Raw genomic sequence first — 13,435 nt, 5'->3', positions numbered from 1 at the left:
GAGTAAATTTTGCTCATGATAATACCAAATTCTCCTCCCAAAGTCATTTTCACCTGCCATTTTTGAATGGGTGACATATGAAGATGTATGACAATGAACTGAGCAAGCTTGAGAACATGCCTGCCTCTTTGTGCAATGATGAGTTTTTCCTGCATGAATATGAATATGCAGAAGTTTCCCCAATAAAAATCCCTTGCTTTGTTTGCTCGGGGAGACGCTGCTTTGGGAATTATCCCCTGTGCACTCCTTACTTGCTGCAAGTGATAAACTTCTCTTCGCTGTTGGATCTCCGATTGTGCTTACCAGCTTCGTACTCGCCAAAGAGTGAACCCATTGTGTTCTGTCACATGCCCAGTAAAAGTAAGGTGGGAGGGCTGGGAGTGGCACAATCGCCTGGCATGCACAAGGTCCTGGGTTCCATCCCCCTCAGTGAAAAATAGCAACTATAATATGATGATGGAGAAAAATATCATGGAGTATTAGGTATAATGGAAAGATTCATGATTTCTTGTTAAGTGAAAAAAAAAATTCATGAGTATATTTTTGATTTTGCAAGGTGAAAGAATGGGACGGGAGTTGTCATTCAGTGCAGAGTAGCTGCCTAGCATGTGAAAGGCTCTGAGTCCAGTCCACAGCACTAGGAAGGAAGGAAGGAAGGACAGAGGGAGGGAGGGAGGGAGGGAGGAAGGAAGGAAGGAAGGAAGGATGGACGGAAGGAAGGAAGGAAGGACAGAGGGAGGAAGGGAGGAAAGAGGGAGGGAGGGAGGATCGAAGGAAGGAAGGGAGGAAGGAAGGAAGGAGAGAGAGGGAGAGAGGGAGGGAGGGAGGAAAGGAGGAAGGGAGGAGGGAGGGAGGGAAGGAAGGGAGGGAGGGAGGAAGGAGAGAGGGAGGGAGGGAGGGAGGAAGGAAGGAAGGGAGGAAGGAAGTACAGAGGTTGGGAGGGAGGGAGGAAGGAGAGAGGGAGGGAGGAAGGAAGGAAGGAAGGAGGACAGAGGGAGGGAGAGAGGGAGGGAGGGAGGAAGGGAGGAAGGGAGGAAGGGAGGAGAGAGGGAGAGAGGGAGGGAGGGAGGAAGGGAAAGAAGGAAGGAAGGAAGGAAGGAAGAAAGAAGGGAAGGAAGGAAGGAAGGAAGGAGTCTAACCCCCGAGCAGTGGTGCATGCCTGTAGTCAGGAGAATTGCAAGTTCAAAGCCAGCTAGGCCAACTTAAGAGACCCTATCTCAATATAAAAAAATTAAAAGACAGGATGTAGCTCAGTGGCAGAGTGCTGGCCTAGCACGCATGTGGCCCTAGCACAGTCTTGGGGGGGAGCCTAAAGGTGAACTTCACGACAACAGAACATACTTAACACTGGCAAACTGCACCCGGAAGAGGGTTAAGATGGTCGCAGACTCCCTGGCGGCCCCAAGCTCTGCCTTCTCTGCCACCAGTGCTCTCTCCATCAGGGTTGGCCGCGCTCCCTGGTCAGTGGCTACTCTCCAGAAAGCCCTGATCTGCCTGCAGCCTGAGGGGCCTTGACCTCTCCTAGAAGGTGGACCTAGAGATGGGAGGAAACTTGGGGTAGAGGGTGACTCATCCTGGAGTCCCCAGCCTTCCTGCTGCCTCCCAGCCCCAGTCCTGCCCAGGTGCCTGGTGAGCAGGTGCCTGAATGTGTGGGCACCCGTGCGTGTGTTTCAGAGCCCGGCCCCAAACTGACCTCACAATCTTCCTCCATCAGACTTTACTCAGCAAACCCTCCCTGACACCCACTTGTCCTGAGTCTCTGTTGGGTAACTCTGGGTAACCCCAAAAGACCCAGCATCTCCTACTCAGGGGGAGAAGGACCTATCGAGAGACTCAAAGCCCTGAAAGCACAGGCCTGGATCAAAGAGAGGCTCCCAGGCCAAGGAGCCAGGCACAGTCAGTCATGGAGACTTCCTGGAGGGGATTCTCTTCCAGAAAGTCATGACTCCCAGAGAGACCCTGAAAGAAATGGCTACTACCTGTGACATGTCCTTGGCTCAAACCCCATGCAGCCTCTCCAATTCTTTTTTTTCCCACAGTGCTGAGGATAGAACCCAGGACCTTGTGCATACTAGGCCCGGGCTTTACCACTATGGTACACCCACAGTTCGAGTTTTAAAAGGAAGTTGAAGGGCTGGGGAGATAGCTCAGCTGGTAGAGTGCTTGCCTCGCAAGCACAAGGCCCTGAGTTCGATTTCCCCAGTACCGCAAAAAAAAAAAAAAAAAAAAAAGGGGGAAGTTAAGGCTGCCTGTGTAAATGGCCTGTGGATTTCTGAATTTGCTCTGAGGCCAATCTGCAAACATCTCCCCTTCATAAAGAGTCATAATTACTCTGGCCACGACCCAACCTGGGCTGGTGCTTTGGAAGCATCAGGGAATAATGAAAACAAGCATCAGGCTCAGAGCCCACGGCCCCTGGTTTCTAACTGTGTGAACTTAGGCAACTTACATAACCTTTCTGAGCTCCTCTATTGGGTAGAGTGGGGATAAATGGGTGGTTAGATAAAACCATCAGGGGCTCCCACAACCCTAGTCAGTGGGGAGACAGAGGAGCAAACCCAGAGTTCTTGCTGCTAAATCAAGGTCATTCCCAAACACGGTGGACACCAGTGGAGAGTTCACATAAAAGCCACCCCTCAGTCTCCTGGGTGCACTAGCCTGGTGGCCACAGGGCCAGAACTAGCACAAGATAAGTGAGCTGAAAGATGAGATCAGAATTCCTGATTTTTCCTTTTGTCTCTGGTTCCGATATGTCTTAGCACAGAGCTATAACTGATCCTGTCTTATTTAAAATCTGAATATTTTATTTATCATTGAATCTTCACATTCACTTTGATCTTTGAAGATACTGCATTCAAAACTTATTTATCTCAGGAAAATGAGAAGAAAAGTCAAAGACCAGGAGAAAATATTGACAAAAAACAAATCTGACAAAGGACTGGGATCTAAAATACATAAAGAGCTCTTGAACCTCAACAATAAAAAAAAAGTAGGACCGGGGAGATAGCTCAGCTGGTAGAGTGCTTGCTTCGCAAGCACAAGGCCCTGAGTTCGATCCCCGGTACCGCAAAAAAAAAAAAAAAAAAAAAAAAAAAGTGATCTAAAAATAGGCCAAAGACCTGTGCAAAAATCGTATACAGACCCTTCTCCAAAAAATATATACTGATAGCAAATAAGCATGTGAAAAGATGCTCCACATCGTGTCATCTGGGAAATATAAATCTAAAAAATGAGATACTACACATATCTATCAGAATGACCAAAATCCAGAACACCAAATGCTGGTGAGGATGTGGATCAATGGGAACTCCTATTCACTGCTGCAAAATGATGCAGCTTGGAAATTTCTCTGGAAGACAGCTCAGCGGTTTCTTGCAGAACTAAGTATACTCTTATACAATCTGGCAATCATTCCTTGTCATTCAGCAGAGTTGAAAAGTTAAGTACACATTTGTGTACTTTTTGTATACACTTTGTACACACCAATACTTATAGCAACTTCGTTCATAATTGCCAGTACTTGAAAGCAACGAAAAACCCTCAGTAAGTGAACAGTGGATAGAATAGTATTCAGCACTTAAAAAAAGGAAAGAAAAAAGAAAATGAAGAGAACTGTAAAGTCAGGGAAAGACAAGAAGGAACCTTAGATGCATATGACTAAGTTAAAGAAGCCAGTCCGAAAAGGCCACGTGCTGAACGATTCCAACTATGTGATGTTCTGGAAAAAGCAAAACTGTGGGTTAGGGTTTTTTGTGTGGGGGGGGGGTTGTTTCCTTGTTTGTTTGTTTTGATACCAGTAATTGAAACCAGAGGTGCTTAACCACATCCCCAGTCCAAAAAAGCAAAAAACTATGGGGAAAAGAAAAAGATCAGTGATTACCAGACCTTAGCGGGAGGGAAAAATTAATAAATGGATCACTGGGGATTTTTAGGTCAGTGAAACACTCCATGTGACATTATGATGGTGGCTACAGGTCATTACGTATTCATCGGATCCCACAGACTGCACCACATCAAGAGCAAACCCTGATGTCGACTACAGACTTTGGGTGATAGCAAGTGTCAATGTAAGTTCATCGACTGTAGCAGAGGTCCCACTTGGGTGGGAGATGTACAGTGGGGGAGGTTGTGCATGTGTGGGAGCAGGGGGTTAGGGGAAATCTCTGTGCCTTCTGCTCAGTTTTGCTATGAACTTAAAACTGCTCTTTGAAAAATAGTCATGCTGAGCACAGAAGCAGGCCCATAGACCCAGCTACTCAGGAAGCTGAGGCAGGTGGATGGCAAGTTCAAGGCCAGCCTGGACAATTAGAGGACCCTCTCTCAATATAAAAAATAAAAAGGATTTGAGCTGTAACTCAGTGCTAAAGCACCCCAGGTTCAATCCTTAGTAATAGAAAAATAGTCTTCAGAATTAATTTATCTGAATGACTGAGATTTTCAACTATACCCAGGGAAGATGTCTTACCCTAGTACCTGCCCCAGGCAATACACAGCCCATGTCTTCACTTGGTTCTACCAGGCAGATCCCTCCCATCCCCAAATCCTTGAAACCTTGGGTTTGGAGGAGAATATTGCTTCTGACTTCCCTGGGGAGCGGGACCCATTCACTCAATCCCTTCGCTGCCCACTGTCTGCCCACCTTTGTGCTGAATGATGCTGGGTCCCCAGAAAGAACTGATGGCTGCAAATCCTGGGTGACTCCCTGGGGAATTCCAGGCCTGTGTCAGTCTGGGCTTTTCCAGGCCCACCCAGGGCCTGCCTCATGCTAAATACCCAGCCTGTGGGATTCCTAGAAACTCCCAGGGCAGGTCTTGGGGTGGGAGGCCCTTGGGGAGGCAATGTAATTGCATACCCAGCAGTTCGACCTCATCAAACCCACTCCCTTCTAATGGCAGAATAAAATGGGAGATGAGCCCATTCAGTAGGACACAACCATGAGCACCCAGGGAAGGAGAAGGACCCTGCGCCGTCAATCCAGGTAAGCCCATAAGCTAGCTCCTGGGACAAAACCAGGGCCCCCAGTGCTGAGGCCCAACCCCTTGCTCTCAGTTACATTTGGCGTTTGGGGATCAGAGGCTGGATTGGGCAAGAGCTGACATCACCATGGTCCGGGCTTGGAGCAAGCCTCAGATAAAATAATTGTCAGTTCCTGCACCCATCCTTTGCCTGGGCCCGGAGTGTGGGCAGCACATGAGCAGGGGACAGGGCCAAACTGGGCTTCTCTGTGCTTGCTATAGTTTGTATCTAAAGTGTCCCCCAGGGGCTGGGGTTGTGGCTCAGTGGTAGAGCACTTGCCTGGCATGTGTGAGGTACTGGGTTCAATTCTCAGCACCACATATAAATAAATAAAGTAAAGGTCCATCAACAACTAAAAATAATTAATAAAAATAAAGTGTCCCCCAAAGACCCCTGTGTTCCCAGCCTGTGGTGCTATTGGGAAGTGGTGGGACCTCTAAGCAGGGAAACCTAGTGAGAGGAAACCAGGTCATAGAGGGTACCCTATGGCATACTGGGCCACTGGTGCCTTCTGTCTCTCTCCTGTTGCTCCCCAGCTGCCATGAGGTGGGCAACTTCCTCTGTCAGGTACTCCTGCCATGATGGGCTGCCTGGCCACAGGCCCAAAAGCAGTAGGGCCAACTGACTGTGGACTCCAAAAACAGAGATCCAAAATAAACTTTTCTTCCCCATTAGTTGATTATCTCAGTATTTTGTCACAGTGACAAAAATCTGACTAACAGAAAAATCTACTCTCTCAGGACATCCTGTTTTAACAGGCAACTGAGAGTCCCCTCTGGTGGCCAGCAGCAGCTACAAAGCTGTGACTGCTGGAATCGGGCAGGGCTTGCTGGACGGACTTCAGTCGACCTCTCTCAAGAATGGGCAGAATTTGCAGGAGTCGGAACTACCTGGTCTTCAGGCCCCTCTTGGAATGGGCCTGGATTACGGATACTATTGGTATCAGTCTGGGAGGGACAGGACAGGATAGAATGGAAGAGCCCTTGAAGCCCAGATGACTTGGACCCAGGGCACTCTGCTCCGGCCGTGTCCCGCCCACAGCTCTACTATTGGCGACTGTCATTCACCACTGGACTTTGACAGGGGCCAAAGGCTCTGCTCTGTTTTCCATGCCTATCTCCTTCCAGCACTGCCGGGTTCTTTGCTGAGGTCAACTGGGTATGTCCCCTGGAAACTGGAGCACCATGATGAGAGTCCAGGGTGTCCTCTGGATCCTGCTTGCATTTCTAGTGTGGTCTAAGCCAGGAACAGGTAAGTCAGAAGCACAGGTCTGGGGCCAGGGCTCTCAGCTCTGCAGAAGTTTTTGGTGGCCCTTTCTGTATCTGCCAAAGAGCACAGGAAGCTCTGAATCTCCAGGACCCTTCAATCTGGCAACTTAGAAATTCCCAGTCCATAAGTCAAGACAGGGATGGGGAGAAAGGCCTGTGTCCTGGGAAGCAAAGTCTAGGAAAAGCTTCCTGGAGGAGAAAGTCTCAAAACTAGGAGTTGGGGTCATGCTGCTGGTCCCCAAGGCATCAAACATAGGACAAAGTTACAGAGAAATTACAGAATAGAATATCTGGACAAAATCCAGGATTCTAGACAGCAGAGCATGGGGATTAAAACTTTTTGGGTTTGGAGCTGGGGTACAGCTCAGTGGTACAGTTCTTTCCTAGCATACACAAGGCCCTGGGTACAGGGTAAACTTGCTGGGTTCAAATTCTGCTTCTGCCACTTCCTAGCTACGTGACCTTAGGCAGTTAACCTCTCTATGCTTCAGATACCTCATCGGTAAAATAGGGCTAATAAGACCTACCGCATAGCCTTGTGAAGATTAAGTTAGTTATATAGGTCACCTAGAGTGGTTCTGGTAAATGTTTAATAAACACTGTCGATTACCCAACAACCCACCCCCAACCCAGCTGTGGATCAAGTCACCTAGCACTTCTAAGTTCCAGGTTTATTCACCAAAAAAGGCGCAAATCACCTGTTCTTCCGCTGGGGCATCTTGGAAAATACCTTTCCCTCAAAAATCTCCTAACTCCAATCTGTCACCAATAACTGTCCATCTTTCCCTCTGGATATCTGGGGACTCTCCTGGGTTCTGTATATCACACTGCCACCACCCTGTCATCTACAGCTTCATCACTCACCTCTGCACTGTCCCCCCACTTCTCTATTCTAGCACCCTAAGAATCAATCTCTACATGGAAGCCAAAGGAACAATCTTAGGACGCCAGCCTGACTGTATCTCTCTTGCTTATAATCTTGCCAGAGCTTAACCGCGATCACAGAGTCCAACCACTGGACAATTGTCTGAATGCCTCAGTTTCCTCCTCTACATCGGGACAGGGCTGGGAGCCACACTGTTGTCAGATGGAGTACTATGAGCATTGGGAAGATGTGGAGCAGCAGGGGACTCTTGGGGACAGGTGAGGCTGGGTGGCTGGGCTGATGCACTCTCTCCTCCTGCAGCCTCCTTGCCCCTGGTCATGGATTCTGTCATCCAGGTCCTTTCTGAGCTGGAACAGAAGGCACCAATGTCGGAAGTCAGTCTAACTGCCTCTGCGAGGCTGCTATCAGCCCAGGACTCTGGCGCCTACAACCCCCTTCACCACTTCCTGCTTGAGGTACCAAGTCACAAAGCTGCAGAACTGGATGCCCACCCGCTGAGTCCAGAGCTTCAAGACCTGACTAAGGAGGTGGCTCAACATGATATACGGGGAGGGCAGGAACACGGAGTGGTGCTGGCACCCGATGGTTCCACAGTGGCTGTGAAGCCTCTGCTGGCGGGGCTGGAGGCTGGGCTGCAGGGGCGCAGGGCTGTGAACTTGCCCTTGGACAGCCCAGCCACCCCTTGGGATGCTGGAGCCACCTTTCCAGATATTGGAACCACCTCTCCAGGACTCAGCGATGCTTCTCCAGATGGAATCTCCACAGAAGCTGGAGCTGCCTCTCCAGATGTCAAAGCCACCTTACCAAACGACAAAGCCAAGTCCCCCACAGCTGTGGACAGCCTCCTGGCAGTCACCCTTGCGGCAGAACTAGGCCTGACTTTCCTTCAGGGTCCCCAGACCCAGAGCCATCCAGGCCTGGGGACAGACGGCTGTTGGGACCAGCTCTCTGCCCCCCAGAACTTCACACTGCTGAACCCCAAAGCATCAATGCTCACCATGGCCTTCCTCAATGGCGCGCTAGATGGGGCCCTTCTTGGAAACTACCTGAGCCAAATCCCTGAGCCTCGGCCACCCCTTAGTCACCTGCTGAGCCAATACTATGGAGCTGGGGTGGCTGGAGACCCAGGCTTCCGTAGCAACTTCCGACGGCAGAATGGGGCTGCTCTGACTTCAGCCTCCACCTTGGCCCAGCAGGTGTGGGGAACCCTTGTCCTGCTACAGAGACTGAAGCCAGCACACGTCCAGCTGCAAAACATGAGCCAAGAAGTGCTGGCCCAGGTGGCCACCTATGCCGCCAAGGAGTTCACTGAGGCCTTCTTGGGTGAGAAGTTCCCCTTCCCTAGTGACCCTCCTCACAGATACAGACACTCCCAACCCCATGGTCAGGGGGATCCAGGGTCAAGGGAGTCCAGAGGTGAATGGAGCCCTTTCCCTCTAGATATCTATAGAAGGCCAGGACAGGTGAGAAAATGCTAAAGTTGGGCCTCAAAAGATGAATAGAAGTTCATCTGATTTTTTTTTTTTAAACAAGGAAGAGGACTATGATAGTTTTCTGTTGCTGAAAAAAAATACTTGAGATAAAGAAACTTAAAGGAAAAGTGGTTTATTTTGGCTCACAGTTTTGGAGGTTTCGGTGCATGGTTGGTTAACCCATTGCTTCTGGTCTGTAGCGAAGCAGTGCATCACAATAGAAGTGTCAAGTAACAGAGGAAGCTGCTCTCCTCATGGCAGCAAAGAGAGATGAGCGACAAGTTTCTCATCATCCTCTTTGACAGTGTGCCCCCAATGACTAACTTCCTCCCACTAGGCCCCACCTCTAAATAGCACCAAGCTGATGACAAAGACGTTTTGGGGACATTTCAGATTCAAACTGTAGCAAGGGCATTCATTCAAGGGAGTGGGCTCAGCAAATCAAGTGCACAGAAGTTCAAGTGGAATTTCAGCCAGTTTCTCCTGTACACCTTTAGGTGAGATGCTTCACTTCTCTGAACCTATATTCTTCGATAAAGTCTGATAAACCATTGCAACTTTCTTGGATTCGCTGGTTGGTTAAGAAGTAGCACACACCGGGCTTGGTGGCGCACTCCTGTTATCCCAGCGACTTGGGAGTCTGAGGCAGGAGTATTGTGAGTTCAAAGCCAGCCTCAGCAATTTAGTGAGGCCCTGAGCAACTTAGTGAGATCCTGTCTCAAAATAAAACATAAATAAAAGGGCTGGGGATGTGGCTCAGTGGGTAAGCACCTTGGACTCAATCCCTGGTACAAAAAAAAAAAAAAAAAAAAAAAAAGTAGCACACAGTAGAAGCTCAATAAATGGGTTGAGATTATTTTTCCCCCTCAGTGTGGCTACTCTTCCTCCATAGGGCTCAGGGCAAGGTCATCTGGAGAAAGCATTGGGCCTTGAAGTCTGAGCTAAAATTCTTGAGCTTTATTCTGAAGGCGATGGGAAACAGTGGATAGTCCAACAAGACTGGGATGCTGTTAGATTTTAAAGTACATCCCAGTGAAAGTCCAGGTAGGGCGAGACTTCACTCTTACTGAATCTGGGAGGATCCTGGGGGGAAGGATCCACATGTGCAGGTGGCAGGCAGGAAACGCTTACTGACATCACCTTGGACTCCTCTGCCCACAGGATGCCCAGCCATCCATCCCCGCTGTCGCTGGGGAGCGGCACCATACCGGGGCAGCCCGACGCCATTGCAGCTGCCGCTCGGGTTCTTATATGTGCATCACACGTACGTGCCAGCACCACCCTGCACCACCTTCACTCGATGCTCCGCCAACATGCGCTCCATGCAGAGTTTCCACCAGGACACGCGAGGCTGGGACGACATCGGCTACAGGTGAACTGATTCTCTCCCCTGTACACCTCCCCCGCCAAACCAGGGATCGAGCTGAAGATACAGGATAAAGTGAGTGGGCGGAGTCTGACAAGGTGGAGGAGGAGTTTGTGGTGGGTGTGGCCAAGCCAGACAGGGGCGTGGTCTAGACTAAGTGGGAGGTGTTAACAGGGGTCTGAAACTCCTGAACCGTGGGTCGCCTGGGTGAGGGGAAAGAACAAGGACAGGAAGCAGAAACCTGAGGGAAGGACTGGCACTGTGGTAGGGTCTAGGTCTGGGGTGGGGCAGTGAAGGCCGAAGACAGAACAAAGCTTTGAATTGGTCAAGAGCTGGACTTGAGACTAGGGGAAGAGAGTGAGAAGCGTGGCCAGCGCTGAGAGGTGGATCCAGAGAGACAAGTCGGTTTGGGGGGGTGGCACACGGTGTGGGAGTGGTACAAAGCCAGATGGGCTAGGAGCAGTGTGTCTGCGCAGGTCTTGCGATCAGATGGCCCCAAGCACTGGGGAGAATCTGGGGGAGGGTCGAGATGAGGGTCAGAACCTCACCCACGCCACGTGGTGCCTCCTTCCCCTTTCTCTCTGAAGTTTCGTGGTGGGCTCGGACGGCTACGTGTATGAGGGCCGCGGCTGGCACTGGGTGGGTGCGCACACGCTCGGCCACAACACCCGTGGTTTCGGCGTGGCCTTTGTGGGCAACTACACGGCGACACTGCCCACCGAGGCCGCGCTGCGCACGGTGCGCGAAGTGCTCCCTGGCTGCGCATTGCGCGCTGGCCTCCTGCGACCAGACTACAAGCTGCTCGGACACCGCCAGCTCGTGGCCACTGATTGTCCCGGCAACGCGCTCTTTGGTCTGCTGCGCACCTGGCCCCACTTCACTGAGGTGAGTGCTCCGCCTGCACTCCCGCAGGTGGCCGCCCTTCTGTGTACGAAGCTCAGTGGTCCCTGACCCCTGCCTGTCAGCCCCGTACCCCTCCCTACAGTCTGAACCAGGTTCGGATCTTATTTGCAGTCCTTCTATTCTGGGAACCAAAGTCCAGTCTTCATCCCGGTTGGCAACATCCCCTGTCCTGGACCTCAGCCCAGCCCCTGAACCAGCCAGTTTGTCCTTTGCCCAGCCCTCAATATAACTACCCTCCCACCACTGCCTGGGTCCTGACCGTTGCCAGCATCCCTCTGCCCTCACAACCTCGGCCTGGCCTTCATGGCCTATACCCAAGTCATAATCCCTCTGCCTGCACAAACTCATCCCAGCACACCCAACCTTGATCTTGCCCCTGCTCCCTCTCTATCCAAAGGCCTTCTGTCCACAGACACTAACCTAGCCTGTGACTCTCCACCCATCTCCTTTGTCTGCACAACCTCTGTCCAGTCCCCAGTTGCATGTGGCCCAATCTCAGCACCGAGGTTCTTGTTCAGCCCCTGATGCCTGGGGACAATTTGGAGCAATCTAGGCCCAGCCAGCACAATCTCTGCCTGAAGACTTCGTCCCAGTCCGTGACCTCAATCCCTAAAACACTTAATCACAAGCCAGTTGCGGTGGTACACCCCTGTAATGCCAGTTACTGAGGAGGCTAAGGCCAGAGGATTCAAGGTTCAAGGCCAGCCTCAGCAACTTAGCCAGACTGTCTCAAAATAAAAATGAAAAGGACTGTGAGTGTAGCACAGTTGTAGAGTATTTGCCTAGCATGCTCAAGGCCTTGGGTTCAATCCCCAGTACCACAGACACAAAATAAATCATATTTGGACAGTCATGCTACCTGTATAACTGCCACTCCACTTCATTAAGCTGTCGATCTTTCCATCCTGGCCTGCAATCAGTTTTATACTCACTCCCTCACTTTGAACCCTGATCCTCTCCCCTGTTCAAGATCCCAAGAGGAGAGTAGACCCACCTACAAACAGCCCAAAGAATCATACTCCCTTTTCTCTTCTAGACTGAAACTTCCAGGAGGGCCTCTCAGAGATCCAGGAGGGAGCCACCTCTATGATCCTGCCAGCGCCCACAGATCTCCAACAAAGACAACATGAAAAGAAAGTTCTTGTTCACACATTGTCTGTGTGTGCATGCATTGTCCTGGTTTGACTGACTCAAAGCAGACCCTGAAACACAAGTGCTGGTGCAGGGGCTGGGGACAGAGTTCAGTGGTACAGTGCTTGCCTAGCATGTGGGTGGCCCTGGATTTGATCCCAGCATTAAAAAAAGAAAGAAAGAAAGAAAGAAAGAAAGAAAGAAAGAAAGAAAGAAATAGAGAGAGAGAGAGAGAGAGAGAGAGAGAGAGAGAGAGAGAGAGAAAGAAAAGAAAAGAAAAGAAAAAGAAAGAAAGGAAGAAATTCAGTACAAATAGTCAATTCAGAGGTTATCTCAGGACATATCAGTTGCGGAATGAGAAAGCAAAGCGGAGGGAATGAAAAGTAACTAGGAAAAGATGTGTTTTCTAGCAAGCTTCCACTGTGAACAACCAGGGTTTAATGCCACTGGAGGACAGCAAAGGACACATATCTCAGAGTTATTCCACCTAAGAGGTGAGGGATCTTGGGTCATTGGCAAAAGACTATGCTTGGGGAAGTGTTAATTTGATGGCACTTTTGGACTGCTTGTCACATGGGTGAGTGGACTGTTTGCTAGAGAAAAATCCTCCAACAAAAATTCAGGGTATTGGGAGCTGGGGGTGGGGCCGGTGTGCAATGAACCGGTGGAGGCTGAGGCGATGTGGTGGAACCCAGTCTTGAAATGCGTACAGTGTTGGGGCTGGGAAGATAGCTCAGTCGGCAGAGTGTTTGCCTTGCAAGCACAAGGCCCTGTGTTCGATCCCCAGCACTGCAAAAAAAAAAAAAAAAGAAAGAAATGCGTACAGTGAATGGCGTGAGTATGATCTGAGTGACATATCGAAGGTGGACATATCTGAGGTATATGTGCATGAATGAATCCAGCTCCAGAGGAAGAGTCTTTGGTTCTCACTAAAGCCCCCCTACCTTGATTTAATAACCCCACATGGCATATATATACCATATCATCACATTATACTCCACAAATAGAAAAAAATTATCAATTAAAAATAAAGATAGGTCCAGGAGCGTAGCTCAGTAGTAGAGCACTTGCTTGGCATGCATAAGGCCCTGGGTTTGATTACCAGCACCACAAAATAAATAAATAAAATTTAAAAATAAAAATAATTGCCAGGTACAGCGGTGCAGGCCTGTGGTCCTTGTGACTCGGGAAACTGAGGCAGGAGGATCACAAGTTCGAGGTCAGCCTCAGAAATTTAGCAAGACCCTGTCTCAAACAAAAAAAATTTACTGTAGCTCAGTGGTAATCCCCAGTGCCAAAAAATACAAATTAATTAGTTAATTAAATAAAAAATTTAAAAAGAAAAACAGAAAAGACCCTCCTACTCAGAATGGGTTACAGAGTTTGCAAGACC

General features: G+C 49.8%; 1 protein-coding gene across 1 annotated transcript; it reads left to right on the top strand.

The window, feature by feature from the left end:
• Window positions 1-6,110: 6,110 nt before the first annotated feature.
• On the top strand, window positions 6,111-12,055 carry Pglyrp2 (peptidoglycan recognition protein 2). Its single transcript, XM_047531904.1, has 5 exons — window positions 6,111-6,267; window positions 7,471-8,493; window positions 9,804-10,014; window positions 10,596-10,893; window positions 11,948-12,055. Exons 1-5 carry the CDS (start codon window positions 6,177-6,179, stop codon window positions 11,999-12,001), a joined length of 1,677 nt encoding a protein of 558 aa, XP_047387860.1. The 5' UTR covers window positions 6,111-6,176; the 3' UTR covers window positions 12,002-12,055.
• Window positions 12,056-13,435: the final 1,380 nt, after the last annotated feature.

Source organism: Sciurus carolinensis, chromosome 17 (genome assembly GCF_902686445.1).
Source record: "Sciurus carolinensis chromosome 17, mSciCar1.2, whole genome shotgun sequence".
NCBI classification, from domain to species: Eukaryota; Metazoa; Chordata; class Mammalia; order Rodentia; family Sciuridae; genus Sciurus; species Sciurus carolinensis.
The sequence above is the reverse complement of the archived record's forward strand: the minus strand, read 5'-3'. Positions and strand labels throughout refer to the sequence as shown.

Bases quoted from the DNA above. Each gene is read 5' to 3' on its own strand.
- Pglyrp2 (XM_047531904.1), top strand. From the start codon at position 6,177: ATGTCCCCTGGAAACTGGAGCACCATGATGAGAGTCCAGGGTGTCCTC. The intron at 10,015-10,595 runs GTGAACTGATTC...TTCTCTCTGAAG, and splicing joins TGGGACGACATCGGCTACAG to TTTCGTGGTGGGCTCGGACG. The intron at 10,894-11,947 runs GTGAGTGCTCCG...TTTCTCTTCTAG, and splicing joins CCTGGCCCCACTTCACTGAG to ACTGAAACTTCCAGGAGGGC.